Source organism: Nicotiana tabacum, chromosome 17 (assembly GCF_000715075.1).
Source record: "Nicotiana tabacum cultivar K326 chromosome 17, ASM71507v2, whole genome shotgun sequence".
NCBI lineage: Eukaryota > Viridiplantae > Streptophyta > Magnoliopsida > Solanales > Solanaceae > Nicotiana > Nicotiana tabacum.
The window spans coordinates 114,191,293-114,211,312 of record NC_134096.1 but is presented as its reverse complement, the minus strand read 5'-3'; the positions used below and the strand labels follow the sequence as shown (position 1 = coordinate 114,211,312).

General features: G+C 38.4%; 1 protein-coding gene and 1 pseudogene across 4 annotated transcripts; one reads left to right on the top strand and one right to left on the bottom strand.

Moving 5' to 3' along the window:
• Positions 1-7,960: 7,960 nt before the first annotated feature.
• Positions 7,961-10,933, top strand: LOC107826946 (succinate dehydrogenase [ubiquinone] iron-sulfur subunit 2, mitochondrial-like; annotated as a pseudogene).
• Positions 10,934-11,991: 1,058 nt separating this feature from the next.
• On the bottom strand, positions 11,992-18,006 carry LOC107829798 (uncharacterized). Of its 4 annotated transcripts, none has more exons than XM_075234878.1 (5): positions 17,489-18,006; positions 16,652-16,826; positions 13,872-14,149; positions 13,615-13,727; positions 11,992-12,321 (listed from the first exon to the last, which is right to left on the bottom strand). In XM_075234878.1, the coding sequence occupies exons 1-4, from the start codon at positions 17,936-17,938 to the stop codon at positions 13,620-13,622; spliced, it is 1,011 nt and encodes a 336-aa protein (XP_075090979.1). In that variant the 5' UTR covers positions 17,939-18,006; the 3' UTR covers positions 11,992-12,321; positions 13,615-13,619. The 4 variants fall into 4 exon arrangements, with proteins under 4 accessions (XP_075090979.1, XP_075090978.1, XP_075090980.1 ...); XM_075234877.1 differs by having other exon boundaries at positions 11,992-12,350; positions 17,489-18,005; XM_075234879.1 differs by lacking the exon at positions 11,992-12,321 and adding an exon at positions 13,067-13,089.
• Between the last annotated feature and the right edge of the window lie 2,014 nt (positions 18,007-20,020).

Genomic DNA, 20,020 nt, shown 5'->3' with positions numbered 1-20,020 from the left:
TTGCCTTGTCCTTACAAGGGAAGATCATAATTCATCTCCCATTCCTTGCACATATAGTCCAATTAATTGAATCTATGCCTGTTTTTCTTCATTCTTCTAATCTGTCCAGGCAGTTAGTATAAAAGGCATATTTTGATCAAAGAGAATCATGGAATAAGACTGAAAGCATTTTTCACAACCAGTTGTGTTAAATTATAGCAAACACAAGCATCCAGTATAGCAAAACAAAGAAGGGGGGATGATTTACAAAATTCCATAATACTTTGATATGCTCTCTTTCTTTTTTTCTTTTTTTTTTTTTTTTTTTTTTTTTGTGGGGGGAGCAATCAAAGGATGAATCAAATTAAATGATTGTTGTAGAATGGCCATTCCTCACAATTGATCTCTTTTGTCTTTAAAAGGCTAGTGTTAAAGACAATGATCATTTAAAGATATAACGTTGTTATAGTTCAAAGTCCCACGATTTTAAAAGGCTAGTGTTAAAGACAAAAATCATTTAAGATACAGTGTTGTTAGAGTTCAAACTTCAAAGTCACCCGACGTAGAAAGAAAGAAAGTGAAGTTTTCTAATTATCCCATAGTCCTCGAATATAAGTATAGACGTTTTCATACCGCAAGACTTTATTAGACATGCTCATGACTCGTGACACCTATGCAACATAGACTCTAATATCAAGTTGTCACAATCCAAAACACACCAATGACCGTGATGGCACCTAATGCGCAGGCTAAGCGAACTAACAATTTTGATTTTAAAATAAGTGCAAACCATCAAATGTTCAGGTGATTTCTGAGTTTTCTCATTTTTTTCCTAGCATAATAACCTATTTTTGTTACCATATAGTAGGGGTGTCAATGGTCTGGTTCGACTGGTTATTTTATAAAATTTGTACCATACCAATTTTTTGATTATTCTATTATGTGTAACTAAAATTAGACTTATAGAAACCGTACCAATCATATCAGTTTCTCTTCGGTATCGGTACGCTTCGGTTAATTTTCGATATTTTTTAAAAATATCATTTATAAGTCACTAGTAGAAACAAAATGCAATAGCATACGTACTTTTATATGACTTAGCAAAACTCCCTAGACATTTTTATTATTTAAAGGGTGATGAATTAAGAAAACATGAAAGATGGCCAAAGTATAGATCCATCAAGCGTAAAAGAAATTAAGCAAAGACAAAAGAAATATAAATCACACGAGTGAAAATATATTAAGCAAATTGGGACTCAAGAATAAAGTCTATAGAAGATTAAATATTCAAAAATATAAATTTAAATCATACGAAAGGAAACATATTCAATACATTATAGTTTGCTACTCATAATCGCTAGAATACCTTGTGTTTTGCTAGTGAATATGTTGAAAATAGTTTAGTTCCGATAGGAATAGTATAATATAGGTTTGAGAATTAGAATTTTGAGTTTAATTACTTATTGTCTTGTAACTGTTTTCATAATTCCAAGACTCAAGAAAAAATTCAATGTTTTATTATATATATTTTCCATGTAAATTTATTCGGTACAATTCGGTATTTTTTTCGGTTTACTTTTATAAAATAAAAAACATACCCTAATTATCAGTCAGACCCCACTTGTGGAATTTTACTGGATTGTTATTGTACCCTAATTATCAGTACGGTTATAGATTTATATAAAAATTTATAATTTTATTAAAAAAAAACTAAAAATCAGTTCGGTACGGTTCGATCGATTTAGTGAATTTTGAATATCCATTGACACACATTATATATGGTCCTCAAATATCCCTCATTTGATCAAAACGATATCGTTGCCCCTACTGAAAAGTGAAAAGTAAATGATCCACGACACGAGCCAACCACGTCACTAGAAAATTATCTAGTGACAAAAATCTATCCAATCTCCGCATCTTTGGTTTCCCAAGGTCATCAATGGCGACTGGTTTAATCCGACGAGCGATTTCTAGGGTCCACTCATCGCCGGCGGAGAAGGTAGTTCCAATCATATACTCTTCTGAATAAAAATTCCTTTTTGCTTTCTCTGTAACAAAAATCTATCCAATCTCCGCGTCTTTGGTTTCCCAAGGTCATCAATGGCGACTGGTTTAATCCGACGAGCGATTTCTAGGGTCCACTCATCGCCGGCGGAGAAGCTAGTTCCAATCATATACTCTTCTGAATAAAAATTCCTTTTTGCTTTCTCTGTAACAAAAATCTATCCAATCTCCGCGTCTTTGGTTTCCCAAGGTCATCAATGGCGACTGGTTTAATCCGACGAGCGATTTCTAGGGTCCACTCATCGCCGGCGGAGAAGCTAGTTCCAATCATATACTCTTCTGAATAAAAATTCCTTTTTGCTTTCTCTGTAACAAAAATCTATCCAATCTCCGCGTCTTTGATTTTCCAAGGTCATCAATGGCGACTGGTTTAATCGGACGAGCGATTTCTAGGGTCCACTCATCGCCGGCGGCGAAGCTAGTTCCAATCATATACTCTTCTGAATAAAAATTCCTTTTTGCTTTCTCTGTAACAAAAATCTATCCAATCTCCGCGTCTTTGGTTTCCCAAGATAACTCATCAATGGCGACTGGCTTAATCCGACGAGCGATTTCAAGGGTCCACTCATCGCCGGCGGCGAAGCTAGTTCCAATCATATACTCTTCTGAATAAAAATTCCTTTTTGCTTTCTCTGTAACAAAAATCTATCCAATCTCCGCGTCTTTGGTTTCCCAAGGCAACTCATCAATGGCGACCGGTTTAATCCGACGAGCGATTTCTAGGGTCCACTCATCGCCGGCGGCGAAGCTAGTTCCAATCATATACTCTTCTGAATAAAAATTCCCTTTTACTTTCTCTGTAACAAAAATCTATCCAATCTCCGCATCTTTGGTTTCCCAAGGCAAATCATCAATGGCGACCGGTTTAATCCGACGAGCGATTTCTAGGGTCCACTCATCGCCGGCGGCGAAGCTAGTTCCAATCATATACTCTTCTGAATAAAAATTCCTTTTTGCTTTCTCTGTAAAAAAAATCTATCCATTCTCCGCGTCTTTGGTTTCCCAAGGTAACTCATCAATGGCGACTGGCTTAATCCGACGAGCGATTTCAAGGGTCCACTCATCGCCGGCGGAGAAGCTAGTTCCAATCATATACTCTTCTGAATAAAATTTCCTTTTTGCTTTCTCTGTAACAAAAATCTATCCAATCTCCGCGTCTTTGGTTTCCCAAGGTCATCAATGGCGACTGGTTTAATCCGACGAGCGATTTCTAGGGTCCACTCATCGCCGGCGGAGAAGCTAGTTCCAATCATATACTCTTCTGAATAAAAATTTCTTTTTGCTTTCTCTGTAACAAAAATCTATCCAATCTCCGAGTCTTTGGTTTCCCAAGGTCATCAATGGTGACTGGTTTAATCCGACGAGCGATTTCTAGGGTCCACTCATCGCCGGCGGAGAAGCTAGTTCCAATCATATACTCTTCTGAATAAAAATTCCTTTTTGCTTTCTCTGTAACAAAAATCTATCCAATCTCCGCGTCTTTGGTTTCCCAAGGTCATCAATGGCGACTGGTTTAATCCGACGAGCGATTTCTAGGGTCCACTCATCGCCGGCGGAGAAGCTAGTTCCAATCATATACTCTTCTGAATAAAAATTCCTTTTTGCTTTCTCTGTAACAAAAATCTATCCAATCTCCGCGTCTTTGATTTTCCAAGGTCATCAATGGCGACTGGTTTAATCCGACGAGCGATTTCAAGGGTCCACTCATCGCCGGCGGAGAAGCTAGTTCCAATCATATGCTCTTCTGAATAAAATTTCCTTTTTGCTTTCTCTGTAACAAAAATCTATCCAATCTCCGCGTCTTTGGTTTCCCAAGGTCATCAATGGCGACTGGCTTAATCCGACGAGCGATTTCTAGGGTCCACTCATCGCCGGCGGAGAAGCTAGTTCCAATCATATACTCTTCTGAATAAAAATTTCTTTTTGCTTTCTCTGTAACAAAAATCTATCCAATCTCCGAGTCTTTAGTTTCCCAAGGTCATCAATGGTGACTGGTTTAATCCGACGAGCGATTTCTAGGGTCCACTCATCGCCGGCGGAGAAGCTAGTTCCAATCATATACTCTTCTGAATAAAAATTCCTTTTTGCTTTCTCTGTAACAAAAATCTATCCAATCTCCGCGTCTTTGGTTTCCCAAGGTCATCAATGGCGACTGGTTTAATCCGACGAGCGATTTCTAGGGTCCACTCATCGCCGGCGGAGAAGCTAGTTCCAATCATATACTCTTCTGAATAAAAATTCCTTTTTGCTTTCTCTGTAACAAAAATCTATCCAATCTCCGCGTCTTTGATTTTCCAAGGTCATCAATGGCGACTGGTTAAATCCAACGAGCGATTTCTAGGGTCCACTCATCGCCGGCGGCGAAGCTAGTTCCAATCATATACTCTTCTGAATAAAAATTCCTTTTTGCTTTCTCTGTAACAAAAATCTATCCAATCTCCGCGTCTTTGGTTTCCCAAGATAACTCATCAATGGCGACTGGCTTAATCCGACGAGCGATTTCAAGGGTCCACTCATCGCCGGCGGAGAAGCTAGTTCCAATCATATACTCTTCTGAATAAAAATTCCTTTTTGCTTTCTCTGTAACAAAAATCTATCCAATCTCCGTGTCTTTGATTTTCCAAGGTCGTCAATGGCGACTGGTTTAATCCGACGAGCGATTTCTAGGGTCCACTCATCGCCGGCGGCGAAGCTAGTTCCAATCATATACTCTTCTGAATAAAAATTCTTTTTGCTTTCTCTGTAACAAAAATCTATCCAATCTCCGCGTCTTTGGTTTCCCAAGATAACTCATCAATGGCGACTGGCTTAATCCGACGAGCGATTTCAAGGGTCCACTCATCGCCGGCGGCGAAGCTAGTTCCAATCATATACTCTTCTGAATAAAAATTCCTTTTTGCTTTCTCTGTAACAAAAATCTATCCAATCTCCGCGTCTTTGGTTTCCCAAGGCAACTCATCAATGGCGACCGGTTTAATCCGACGAGCGATTTCTAGGGTCCACTCATCGCCGGCGGCGAAGCTAGTTCCAATCATATACTCTTCTGAATAAAAATTCCTTTTTGCTTTCTCTGTAACAAAAATCTATCCAATCTCCGTGTCTTTGATTTTCCAAGGTCGTCAATGGCGACTGGTTTAATCCGACGAGCGATTTCTAGGGTCCACTCATCGCCGGCGGCGAAGCTAGTTCCAATCATATACTCTTCTGAATAAAAATTCTTTTTGCTTTCTCTGTAACAAAAATCTATCCAATCTCCGCGTCTTTGGTTTCCCAAGGTAACTCATCAATGGCGACTGCCTTAATCCGACGAGCGATTTCAAGGGTCCACTCATCGCCGGCGGAGAAGCTAGTTCCAATCATATACTCTTCTAAATAAAATTTCCTTTTTGCTTTCTCTGTAAAAAAAACCTATCCAATCTCCGCGTCTTTGGATTCCCAAGGTCATCAATGGCGACTGGTTTAATCCGACGAGCGATTTCTAGGGTCCACTCATCGCCGGCGGAGAAGCTAGTTCCAATCATATACTCTTCTGAATAAAAATTCCTTTTTGCTTTCTCTGTAACAAAAATCTATCCAATCTCCGAGTCTTTGGTTTCCCAAGGTCATCAATTGCGACTGGATTAATCCGACGAGCGATTTCTAGGGTCCACTCATCGCCGGCGGAGAAGCTAGTTCCAATCATATACTCTTCTGAATTAAAATTCCTTTTTGCTTTCTCTGTAACAAAAATCTATCCAATCTCCGCGTCTTTGGTTTCCCAAGGTCATCAATGGCGACTGGTTTAATCCGACGAGCGATTTCTAGGGTCCACTCATCGCCGGCGGAGAAGCTAGTTCCAATCATATACTCTTCTGAATAAAAATTCCTTTTTGCTTTCTCTGTAACAAAAATCTATCCAATCTCCGCGTCTTTGGTTTCCCAAGGTCATCAATGGCGACTGGTTTAATCCGACGAGCGATTTCTAGGGTCCACTCATCGCCGGCGGAGAAGCTAGTTCCAATCATATACTCTTCTGAATAAAAATTCCTTTTTGCTTTCTCTGTAACAAAAATCTATCCAATCTCCGCGTCTTTGGTTTCCCAAGGTCATCAATGGCGACTGGTTTAATCCGACGAGCGATTTCTAGGGTCCACTCATCGCCGGCGGAGAAGCTAGTTCCAATCATATACTCTTCTGAATAAAAATTCCTTTTTGCTTTCTCTGTAACAAAAATCTATCCAATCTCCGCGTCTTTGGTTTTCCAAGGTCATCAATGGCGACTGGCTTAATCCGACGAGCGATTTCAAGGGTCCACTCATCGCCGGCGGAGAAGCCAGTTCCAATCATATACTCTTCTGAATAAAAATTCCTTTTTGCTTTCTCTGTAACAAAAATCTATCCAATCTCCGCGTCTTTGGTTTCCCAAGGTCATCAATGGCGACTGGTTTAATCCGACGAGCGATTTCTAGGGTCCACTCATCGCCGGCGGAGAAGCTAGTTCCAATCATATACTCTTCTGAATAAAAATTCCTTTTTGCTTTCTCTGTAACAAAAATCTATCCAATCTCCGCGTCTTTGGTTTCCCAAGGTCATCAATGGCGACTGGTTTAATCCGACGAGCGATTTCTAGGGTCCACTCATCGCCGGCGGCGAAGCTAGTTCCAATCATATACTCTTCTGAATAAAAATTCCTTTTTGCTTTCTCTGTAACAAAAATCTATCCAATCTCCGCGTCTTTGGTTTCCCAAGATAACTCATCAATGGCGACTGGCTTAATCCGACGAGCGATTTCAAGGGTCCACTCATCGCCGGCGGCGAAGCTAGTTCCAATCATATACTCTTCTGAATAAAAATTCCTTTTTGCTTTCTCTGTAACAAAAATCTATCCAATCTCCGCGTCTTTGGTTTCCCAAGGCAACTCATCAATGGCGACCGGTTTAATCCGACGAGCGATTTCTAGGGTCCACTCATCGCCGGCGGCGAAACTAGTTCCAATCATATACTCTTCTGAATAAAAATTCCCTTTTGCTTTCTCTGTAACAAAAATCTATCCAATCTCCGCGTCTTTGGTTTCCCAAGGCAACTCATCAATGGCGACCGGTTTAATCCGACGAGCGATTTCTAGGGTCCACTCATCGCCGGCGGCGAAGCTAGTTCCAATCATATACTCTTCTGAATAAAAATTCCTTTTTGCTTTCTCTGTAACAAAAATCTATCCAATCTCCGCGTCTTTGCTTTCCCAAGGTAACTCATCAATGGCGACTGGCTTAATCCGACGAGCGATTTCAAGGGTCCACTCATCGCCGGCGGAGAAGCTAGTTCCAATCATATACTCTTCTGAATAAAATTTTCTTTTTGCTTTCTCTGTAAAAAAAACCTATCCAATCTCCGCGTCTTTGGTTTCCCAAGGTCATCAATGGCGTCTGGTTTAATCCGACGAGCGATTTCTAGGGTCCACTCATCGCCGGCGGAGAAGCTAGTTCCAATCATATACTCTTCTGAATAAAAATTCCTTTTTGCTTTCTCTGTAATAAAAATCTATCCAATCTCCGAGTCTTTGGTTTCCCAAGGTCATCAATGGCGACTGGTTTAATCCGACGAGCGATTTCTAGGGTCCACTCATCGCCGGCGGAGAAGCTAGTTCCAATCATATACTCTTCTGAATAAAAATTCCTTTTTGCTTTCTCTGTAACAAAAATCTATCCAATCTCCGCGTCTTTGGTTTTCCAAGGTCATCAATGGCGACTGGTTTAATCCGACGAGCGATTTCTAGGGTCCACTCATCGCCGGCGGAGAAGCTAGTTCCAATCATATACTCTTCTGAATAAAAATTCCTTTTTGCTTTCTCTGTAACAAAAATCTATCCAATCTCCGCGTCTTTGGTTTCCCAAGGTCATCAATGGCGACTGGTTTAATCCGACGAGCGATTTCTAGGGTCCACTCATCGCCGGCGGCGAAGCTAATTCCAATCATATACTCATCTGAATAAAAATTCCTTTTTGCTTTCTCTGTAATAAAAATCTATCCAATCTCCGCGTCTTTGGTTTCCCAAGGTAACTCATCAATGGCGACTGGCTTAATCCGACGAGAGATTTCAAGGGTCCACTCATCGCCGGCGGCGAAGCTAGTCGTCGCCCGAGCCCACGCATCGGAGGCCAAAGCCCATCAATCAGAATCCAAGCAGCAGCCAAACATCAAGTCATTTCAAATTTACCGATGGAGTCCAGACAACCCAGGTAAACCCGAGCTCAAGGAATATAAAATCGATCTCAAAGAATGTGGCCCAATGGTCTTAGATGCTTTAATCAAAATCAAAAACGAAATCGACCAATCACTTACGTTTCGTAGATCCTGTAGAGAAGGGATATGTGGGTCCTGTGCTATGAATATTGATGGTTGAAATGGACTTGCTTGTTTGACTAAGATCGATTCGGGTGCTGAATCGACAATTACGCCGTTGCCACATATGTTTGTGATTAAGTATCTGGTTGTGGATATGACTAATTTCTATAATCAGTATAAGTCTATTGAGCCGTGGTTGAAGAGGAAGACGGAGCCGCCGACGCCTGGGAAGGAGATACCGCAGAGTAAGAATGATAGGGCTAAGTTGGATGGGATGTACGAGTGTATTCTGTGTGTTTGCTGTAGCACATCATGCCCTAGTTACTGGTGGAATCCTGAGTCTTATCTTGGTCCCGCTGCACTGCTCCACGCTAACAGGTAGTATTTCTTTGATTCTTTGTTCCTTTGAACTTTTTTGTTTTCATGTCTAGGCTCTTTCTTGTTTGCCTTTACTTTCTGTTGACGTGCTGTATTTGGCTCAAATATGAAGTTAAAGATAGCTATAGTCAATAAAGATTGTAACTTGGTGTGTTCCTATCTGCCTAAGCCTTAGCGGTTAGAGTTACTCGGAATTTGTGCTGATGGGAGGTAACTTAACTTGTTTCCTTTTCTTGTTGGAATATTTGAGTTGTGCACAAGCTGGCCCGGACACCACCATTATTAAAAACGAACTATAGATTGTAACTAGGTGATTTCTTCTCCTGTGCCCAAACCTTGATGGGTGGAGTTACGGAATAGTCGAGGTGTGCTCAAGTTGGCTTGGACAACACTGTCATAAAAAACCAGGCTGACTACTGGTTTTACTCCCTCCGTTTCAATTTATGTGTATTACTTTTTTTAGACTATTACAAAAAGAATATTCCTATATTTAATAAGTTAATTCCAATAATTCCATTTCACACGCAATGACACTCTTATAGGAGTGACATGACATGTTTAAGACCAAAACTTTCAAAGAGTATTTTTGGTATTGTTCTACACGCCCTTAGTTTCGATCACAAGATTCAAAAACTTTCTTTACATTCTTATGTTTCGTGCACAGTTAAACTAAAGGCATAAAACAAAATAGAGTGAGTATTTGATTAAGAAAGTCGTGTTTCTTTTATGTATGAGATGAATGAATCTCTTTTCTACAAGGCGTATTTGGTAAAACACTATGCAACTTTTGGAAGAAGTTTGATAAATCATATGCTGAAGGATCTTATTGTATGGTAAAACCATGCAACTTTCATGGATGTTCAGTCATTGGATCTTATTCTGAAGTATCTCATCATTAGACAATTTTGAAACATATTGATTTTCTGAACTTCTAATACTTTTTATTTTATTTTATAAAGTAATTGATTTCATTGCTGGCATCCAGGGGATGCAAAGCAAATTAGTTACAAAAGATGTATAGCAAAAAGGATATTGCTAGCTCCATTACAGTTGTTTAGAGTAGTACTAGGGAGCTAACAAAATTCAGAAGAGTATCAGGGGGATCTCATTGGGGATAAATAAACCCAACTATACAAATACATTAGACAACTAGATTTTAGACTTTGGAAAGTAGTTGATTCTCCATCAAAACATCTTATGTTTCTTTCATTCCAGATACTCCAAGAAATAGCAGCAGGTATCATCTTCCAAATTTGTATGTGCATAATATTGGCATGAGATTAGTTTAAATGGAGTAATGTGGTCAGTGAGGATTTAAATGAGTATCTCGGCTCTCATATTAGCTAGTAAGGTTCTAAGAAACTAGTAAGCTTTTAGAAGTCCTTTACTATTCTTTCTTAGTGTGGACATCTCAGTTGAGAATGGGAGAAGTTGAAAGCATGTGCTGGGCTGTCGCCATTCAAAAATGACGTAAAACTGAAATGGCTTTCTTCTATTCAGTTCTACAAAATTGAGGGATGTATTATGTTGAGTGTTATTATAGGGATGTTATTAAACCTCAGGCCAAGCTCAAGCAATGCAGTTTTAGATTTACGTGTCCTGAGATGTACCATTGTTTATTTAGGCATTTGCATGATGGGGGAATAACAGTTTTGGATGTCTAAAATGTTGGTACTAGCCTTGATTCTGTTACTTTCTATAAGAAGTTCTACAACATTAACCCCACTGTCATTGGTATGCCATATGCTGCCTATTATTATCTTTACTGAAAAGTATTTTTTCCTGCCCATGCTTGCAATATACTTAATAGAGGTTATGTCTTATTTTTGAAATGCAGATGGATTATGGATAGCCGTGATGAAAATACTCAGGAGCGCCTTGACGCAGTTAATGATGAATTCAAGCTTTATCGCTGCCATACTATTCTGAACTGTTCTCGTGCTTGCGCAAAGGGATTGAATCCTGGGAAGCATATTCAGAATATCAAGCGTCTGGAGCTTGCATCTTGAGCCATCAGTGATGTCGTTCCAAGCTCTTTTGCTAAGATTTGATTTTGAAGGACCAGTAGGGGGTTGTTTCTCAAAATAATGTATGCACAGATTGTACTTTTCTCTGTGAGATCTTTTTTATACTTGAATTTGAGATGAAAGGTGCATCTCTCTTAAATATAATACAGTATCATTTTCAAGTATATTGCTCCATAATGCATGAAATGTGTGTGTGTGTGTGTGTGTTCCCTTTTATAAGTTATGTATAGATATGGCTATGTTTTTTCAAGGATGGTTGTTTGGGATGTCCATTGGTGCTTCCCTTTGTTTTTCCTTGACGATGTTCAAAGTCAAGAGATGAGCTTTATCTCCTCTGCCGATGTGGTATTAGGTAGTTGTCTAATTTGGTTCTGTATGATGTTGATGCAATTCAACTTCTATTGAGGATCTTTCTTGTTGATTAGGCATTATTTGCTACAATGCCATCATTTGTGTGCTCGTAACTTGGGATGCAGGAATTGTGAGTGTCTTGCAAGTTTCTTTTCTTCTTTGGGTTTGCGCTTTGCAGAAGGAAGAAGGAAAGAGATGTAGGAAACTAACTCTCTTAACCTACTTATTGGCAGGGAAATTTTGCAGTCGATTATGTTTATTTCTGAAGCCAAATTGAACAAAATATTTTCCATAGGAAGTTCTCCCTGGAAAAGGTTTTACCTTGAGATTTAAAGATTGCAGTAATGTTTAAATTTTGATACAAGCAAGTGATATGGAGTAAGAGTTAGGACTATTTGTAAATGACTTCCGCCCATAGCTGAGATAAGTCATTTTCCCACCTTCAAAATATTATTCTTTGGACAAATTTTCTATTAATGGAAAATCTGATTTTTTTTTTATAGTGAAAATGTAATTATTGATGGAACAACTGGAAATGATTTCATCGTGAAATATTTTTCAATAAAAGCTTACCACACTCCAAAAGTTACAGTTCCTCATGTGTGAAGTGTGACGATTTGATTATAAATTCGAGTGAATACTCAAAACTAGTACAAGGTAATTCATATATTTGCACAATATTCAGATGATCTCCTAGATAACCATTAACCATATAACTAGTTTTTATCTTCACGAGGTTTGCTCAACTCCTAAACTAGAATATTAATATAGAGATCCTATTCCTATATAATCCCCACCTAGCTGTACCTAGAACCAATATCAGATGCTATGTTGTGTTGAAAGAAGAAGAAAAAGAATGAAGTTATTAGTAGTAGCTAGCTTTCTGGTGTATATGGTGATTATTCAGAATATGAGTAAAGTTGGAACAAGCACTCGCCTTCCCTTTCTAATAAATCTTAAAACTGTGGAACCATATCAATACATCACAGTAACAGGTTACTCAAAACAACCCATTTCTGCATTACGAGGAGATTAATCCTTTCATATTTTACCATTAGGTGGATAATAAACTAACAATCTTGCCACATTTTTCTTCTACTAATAGGTTGTAACAACAACTGCGACATAGCCTGTTGCTATTGTGATATCACAAAACAGCCACCTCTCTGCGTCCAGTGCTGCTGAGAAGAGCGTTGAGACCCTGAATTTGCAGGTAATTCATTGATGCATCTATCAAATTCAAGAAGAAAACAAAAATGGTGATTTTGGACTACAAGTTGTATCAAAAGATTGGAGCCTTAGATCTCAAAGCATGCTAAGTTACAGCTTCTCTTTTAGCTGCATTACGAAATTATGATTCATTATGTTCTTCATCAATTTGTTCTATTTCATGCGATGAATCTGAGGTCATATTTCTTAGCCTTTATATTTGCAAACAGGGCTATTCTCAAGTTTCTCAACTGCAGCAAAAACAGGCAAGAAATATATTGGTCAACGAGTGTAACTGACGCTTTCTTTTATGCTTTTTAAATATGTTATAAAACAACCCAGTATAATCCCACTAGTGGGGTCTGGGGAGGATAGTGTGTACGCATACCTTACCCCTGCCATGGGGTAGAGAGGCTGTTTCCGATAGACCCTCGGCTCCCTCCCTCCAAGAAACTCCCCACCTTGCTCTTGGAGTGACTCGAACTCACAACCTCTTGTTATAAAAAAGATGTAAAAAACCATTGTATAGAATTCGTTGAATTTTGCTCTCGTTACTTACAGCATACATTATATGCTAGTATCAAATTTCATGAATTCCACAAAATTGTAACTTCCTAAATGGCATGGCTTCACTTCAATATGAAGATCAAGGCATTCGTCTGTCGTACCAATTCATTGGTAATTGGGATTCGTTTGGTAGAGAGCATGAAGCAGTTGAAGCTGGGCCTTGATTGGGCAGCATAGTCTAGACAAGAGCAATCTGGCAAGACGTCCTATTGTTAACCTCTAGTATCTAACAAGTTACAGTTACTATATGGATTCAAATCTATATCTCAAATATAAGAAAGAAAGAAAGAAAGAAAGAAAGTCATAAAATCGATTAATATCCATACAAGGACCAGCTACTCCAATCTTCATGACAATATAATAGGCATTTGGCTATCTCATCCCCTCGAAAAACAGTTAAAAAGGGTGTGGGGTTGGGGGTTTTGTGGGGGGTGGGGAGAGAGACTGGGACTTTCTGAGCTAAATCCTGCTTCTCAAAATTGAAGGGCAGTCCAAGTTAAAAGAAGAGTACTTGATTTCAGAGTAGGCTCATTATTCATTAAAATCTGGTAATTTCCAGCAGGCCACATATTGACTTGTAAAAGCAGCAAGTTTGATACAACTCACTCACATATTGACTTCACCTCCTTCCAACTTTTTGAGTTTATAGGTAATGGCTATTAGTACTGAGCTAATGTACTAAAGAGACACAATAAGGTAAAACTCACAAAATGAGTACCATATCTATAGCCTCCTCGTAAGTTCAAGAAACACGACAGCTGAAGCAATCTGAACTTTCAAATCTGCAATATCAACATCATGGCCGCCTTCAACGAGACCCCAACTGTCAACCTAGAAGAAGCCAAAGAAAAGTCAGCACTTAAACTTGAGGAACAACTCTGGGTAAATGATGGACCACAGCCCTGGCGGTTAATGTATTTTAGGATACACGAGTCCTAGAAAAGATAATGAAGGAAAATTGACTGTAGTACAAACCTGCAAATCTTCCTCGAGCCTAATTAACTCAATAGCCTCTTCAATCCCCAATCTACCACGGAAAAGTCCAAGTGCAATGACTAGCGAATGTGCAGCTGAAGCGATTGCATCAATTGTTGCTAATTCGCAATCATCCATTTTCTTGAGAAGGCTTTCAATGGCGCTAACAAGACCATCATCTTGCTTGCCACCAAAAAAACAGGTATATACAGCTGGCTTGAAGCCAAATTCTGACTCTACCCACTTAAGAAGAGGATCGATTTTCTCCACTTGACGCTCTGTGAATTTCAAATTGTCAGATTAATATGTGAAAAGTACTATTATTATGAAACCCAAATGAATTGCCAAAACAATCCGAGAACTGCGGGCCTGCTGGTAAGCATACTACAAGAGTGGATCATATTTATGCTCAGAATCTGGAGTCAACTCTTCTAGATCTCATGATAATACACAGTGCAAAAAATAATTAATTGTAGGTGCTTTACAGCTAGCCAAATAGATGAAACTTTTGAGCGCTAAGCTAATCCCTAAAGAAGGACCTAACAATGTTACAAGATCCTAGGATCACTTTAATATGTAATATGCTCCACTAAATACGACAGTAGTTTGTTCTAGTTCATCGCAGGAATCAAAAAGGGACTTCACGGTTTTCAAATACAACAAGGGACTAGAATAGACAGATATCATCACGGGTGCTGATACTTGTGCTCCATGAAGTTAGTTCCCGTGCTCCGTCAACACTGAAATACAGTATGCCTTTTACCAACATTGAAAAGTACGTGGCAATCAAATGATGTTTCATTTCGTTTTCTGTTTTGGGACCAGTGTCACAACCCAAAACCATCAATTCCCTCCTCCAATATGAAAACTGTGGTGAAATCTCATCCCCCCCTCCCTGCCCCAAACCAACCAAATCCTTCTCCTCCTTCTCCTTCGTTACAGCCCTTCCCCCGGCACCTTTCCACACCTCTGACCAGTGGATCCTACTAGGTCTTCATTGTTGCACATTAGTCTCAGATCCTTTTAAAGTCAAAACGGCATTGGAGCACAACCCTAGTCCAACCATGTCATGTCCGACCAGTTTCTCCTCACGCAACCCTGTAGCCCCTCTTGGTAAAACTCTCACACACTAGCACTCATTGCCCCGTCACAAGTTTTTTCTTCAGTTGATTGAAATCAAACCTTGAAGATAGTTCCTTTTCTACCAAGGAAGTAGCGTGGTTTCTGGGACCACCAATATACTAAGTGAATCTCTAAGGTACAGTTGTATAGAAGCCAGCTAGATTTTTTGCAAGCTTAAATGCTATCTACTCATTGCATCTTCTTGATGCCTTTTATTTAATCCACTTACTTTATCACCCAAAAAAAAAAAACTAAGGTACAGTGGGAAGTTCACATGTAAATGGAGTGGAGGAACAAATTTCCGGAGCACAAAAATCAGCGCTGTGTTATCATTTCTGTCATGTCCTCCAAAATTTGAAATAAATCTAATATGGGGCAGCAGAATTGTGTTTTCACAAAATGCTCAATATTAACATCAAATCCTTGATGGGAAAAAGACAAACAAACTATTGACCATTTAATCTCAAGATGCATGAAGTCTGAGATGTTTTTTGACGCATAGGCAGACAGAGAGCCTTGTCTAGATGCCACTGTTAGCCTATTAGTAGCACAATCAGAAAAATTCACAGAGAAAAAGAAACACTCCCTCCTTCCAAACTCGGAAGTACACTAGCTAACAGCAGTATGGTATGTCCTCGGCAAAGACCAAAACTGATGGTGGGTGAGATCTAGACATGCACATATGGAAATATGTATTGTTCATACACACACACACACACTGTTCTTAATTTAAAAAATGATCTTAATTTCCCTCATATCCAGAAGATTAAAGTAGCTGATATGAGGATGTTAAGGTAGATGTGTAGCTATACCAGGTTGGATAAGATTAGGAATGAAGTTATTCGGGATAAGGTGGAAGTAACCCCTGTGGAGGATAAGATGCGGGAAGCGAGGTTGAGATGGTTCGGGCATGTTAAGAGGAGAAGTATAGAAGCCCCAGTCAGAAGGTGCGAGAGGTTAGCCTCAACGGATATTAGGAGGGGTAGAGGCAGGCTTAAGAAGTCTTGGGGAGAGGTTATTAGGCGTGACATGGCGCAGTAGAAGCTGACGGAGGACATGACCCTGGATAGTAAGGTGTGGAGGTCGAAGATTAGGGTAAAAGGCTAGTAGGTAGTCGGGCGTTTCTCTTTGTTCTACTCAGTTCACTAGAATTAGTGTTAGTATGAAATCCTTCTATTCATTGGCTTTTACTACCTCGAGTTTAACTGCTTCCTTGACTTCAGTCTTTTTATCTTGTTGTCAATCCTACTTGTTGCTCTTCTTTCTTTTTCTCTCTTTCTTTCTTTTCATTTCATCCGTTCTCCAGCCAAAAAACAGTTTCTCTGCCCTTCCAGTGTAGGGGTAAGGCTGCGTACATCTTACCCTTCCCGGACCTCACTTGTGGGAAATTACTGGGTTTGTTGTTGTTGTTCTTCTTCTTAATTTCAAAACTGAGGACAGCTGGGAAGCAACGAACTTTTTAAAATTATATCAGACCACTACTTTTTGGCACGTTATAGAAACAAAATTTTGATCATCAGAAATTGACTAGCCAATTAAAGGAGCAGACCTATGTTTGCTCCTAAAGACATATGTTAGGAACAGCGAAAAGCAAAATATCGAGAGCACATTCCGAAAACAGATAAATATTATACTTTGCAACTTGCAAGATTACATACCACGAACTCGGCTTGTCAGATCATTATCCCCAGGAGCACGACAGAAAACTAAATCTTGAGGGAATTTCTTCATCAAATGATCAATAATCTTTTGACGCATCAGTGGAACTCTTTCTAGTGCAGTACATGAAAGTTTCATCAGTGGCATAGTAAAGGGTCTGATCCCATCTGCTTCCTACAATTAAAAGACATTTCAGGACTAGGGTGACAAAAACACACAACTTAAACATCAAGTTAAATGGAAGTATCAAATTTTCATTGAAATAACATAAATGGTATCAATGTATACACACACAAAAACACATGAATAACAAAACAATCAACCCCACAAAAAAAAAAAAAAAATACAAAAGAATTTCCCAGTTACTTCCAGTAAAGTTATATACACCGTAATTTTTACACTATGCGGTCATCTAAAGGATATCTACAGGTAAACTTTCTTTAAATATAGGATTTTTGTTCTTGAAAATAGGACTGGTTAAGTGCTCCAACAGGTAGATGGGATAAAAATTTCTTTACACCGACATTGTATATAACTTAAACTCTTCCGAAACAAGCTAATGAACCAAATTGCATATGTGAGAAAATGGGGGAGAATTTTACAAAAGAATTTCCCAATCACTTCCGGTTAATTTGTATACACCGTCACTATAAATCTGAGGTCACCTAAAAGATATCTACAACAGGTTAAGTGCTCCAACAAGTAAAGGTGACTTGATGGCACAAAACACATGAATGACAAAACAACCATTCCACAAAAAACTAAGGAAAATTTACAGAAAGAATTCTTAATCACTTCTCTTAATCCTAAATATACTAATGAACTAAAATGAACACCTGGTATTCCCATTCAGCAGCAATAGCTTTAGCAAGAGCTAAAGTTGGGCATTTGAGAGGGCGCTTAGAAGGGGTTTTAAGGGTACGATAATCAAGCATAACACTCCAACCAATTCCATCATCAGCTTCTCTAGTTGTCACTTTCTTGTAAAACCTCTTCCCCACAATTGATCCAGTCATGAATGAGATAGGCATAGACACAGATGCTGAATCTTGTGATGATAAAGGTGAAGTATTTTTTGGACCTTTTATGATAATATTATCATTGGTTGTTGCAGAATTTGGATCTCCGCCGTAAAAAGTGAAGGAGGAAGAAGATGGGTCATCTGATGATTCGGGTTGTGCTGAAGTTGCTAAGTTACTGAAAATACGGGTTTGAGAAGCGGTTAAGGTTTTAAGGAAGGTAAAGTTTGTTGCTTTAAGACTTCTTCTCACGATTTCAGCCGCCATAGCTCTGAGCTGAGTTGAAGCTAGGCAGAGTTGATCGGTGCAGCTGAAGAAGATGCTGTATTTTGCAGCTGCTCATTCTGTTTTGGGCCTAGGCCCAATTTATTCTTACAGGAACCATTCCTCAACTAAACATTTAGGCCCAATTGCTTTTTCTATAGGGCCCGAAGATGTAAAAATTGCACGGTCGCCCCCATTTAATCTGTATCATTTTTAAATTTTTTTTTACTTGTACCCACTTTTTAAACAACTTCAGGACCTTTTTTCCTCTCTTTTCTCCTTCTTCTTCTTTTTCTTCTTCTTTGGGTGACAGTAATTTTATATGGTGTTTGTGAACATATTTTAAGATAGTTTATGATATTTTACAGTGATGAGATGTTATGACTCTTTATTTTTTACTAATGCTTAGGGTTTTTTCTTCTTCTTTTTCTTAATTGTAAAATTGGTTCGTTAGATTTATTGTTATTTTGATAAATTAATGATTGGGGTTTATTCCTGATGATATTTGGAGGTTATGTTTTAAACTTGAGCTCATTTGGAGTAGATTAGGTATTAAACCGGATATTGTATTGTTATAATTCAAATAACAAATTTCTATTTCTGAACAATTTATACTTTAGGTCTATTCGAACTTAAGTGCATGAAAACGTTGGTTGCACTTCAGACCTTTTGGCCTTAAGTGCATCTGAAGTGTAACTTTTCACTTCAGACTTATTGGCATTAAGCGTAGGAAAACGTTTGTTGCACTTTAGACCTTGTGGCCTTAAGTACATCTGAAGTGCAATTTTTCACTTCAAGCTTATTGGCCTTAAGTACATGAAACCATTGGTTACACTTAAGACATATTTGGCCTTAAGTGCATGTGAAGTGTAATTTTTCAATTCAGACTCATTGGCCGTAAGTGTATGAAAATGTTTGTTGCACTTTAGTCCTTTTGGTCTTAAGTGCATCTAAAGTGTAATTTTTCACTTCAGACTTATTAGCCTTAAGTGCAAAAACCATTGGTTGTACTTCAGACCTTTTTGGCCTTAAGTGCATCTGAAATGTAATTTTTTCAGTTCAGACTATTTTTTTTAACTACAGACCCGATAAATCTAAAGTTGATTGTAAAGTGGGTAGGCTTGCAATTTTTTTTATAGTGGGTATAGGTTCAATGGTGACCCCAAAACCGAGTATAGATATAAAGCCCCGAAGATGATAGTCTTACATTTTGGGCTTGAAACAAAATGGAATAACAAAGTGCAACAAGATATTTTTTCTCTTTTCTTTAACCTTGTTTAATCCAACAAAAAATTGGAAAATTAATATTCATTTTTTTAGTACTCCGTTATTCAACACTATTTTACTTCAAGATCTTTGATAGCACCATTTTATCAAGTAGTAATAGGTTGGTATAAATTTTACCATTTTCAAAATTTTAAATTCATGAATTGCGGATGTAAATTCATTTTATGAGAGATAATACATTTCATTTTTGTAGCCACCTCGTCTCCCACCCACCCCCAAAAAAAATAACTACCCCAGTTATTTCGAAAGAAATATATGTATATATATCTTAAATAAAATATATATATATATATATATATCGTAAGACTCAAAGTTTAGACAACTCCGGTGGTCGATTTGGAGGGGAGACACAATTTGACTTTTAGTAAGCTGTGTGGAATCTGGACTAGATTCTCACTCCAACATTTGCTCAAATTTTTATTGACCGGCCACTTTCAAATCCTGAGCCTGATCTTGTCAATGACTTAAAATTTCGCTACCAGTTTAGAATATAAATTCAAAAATTCAATTTAAACGTAAAGATTATAAAAGCATAAGGTTTATTAACATATGGTTAAAAATTTAGACTACAAGTTTAAGCTACACATCCGAAAAAATTGTGCAATTTGATCGCTTCCAAACTATTAACCCTAATTTTTAGCTTATTAATTTATATTGAACATAGTTGTTTTAGGAAATATATATAATCTTACTGAACATAGACTTATTTACGATTACGTAAATATGGATAATGGGAGCAAGTGGGGCACATTCATTACATAGACGTAATATTTTTGGTAAAATTTAATTCGTCAGTCT

What these genes read in the sequence shown, in the direction of transcription:
- LOC107829798 (XM_075234878.1), bottom strand. Translation starts at nt 17,938, where the DNA reads ATGGCGGCTGAAATCGTGAGAAGAAGTCTTAAAGCAACAAACTTTACC. An exon ending in CTGCTGAATGGGAATACCAG is followed by an intron (nt 16,827 to 17,488) that starts GTGTTCATTTTA and finishes TTTTAATTGTAG; the next exon opens with GAAGCAGATGGGATCAGACC. An exon ending in GGCTCGAGGAAGATTTGCAG is followed by an intron (nt 13,728 to 13,871) that starts GTTTGTACTACA and finishes GGCTTCTTCTAG; the next exon opens with GTTGACAGTTGGGGTCTCGT.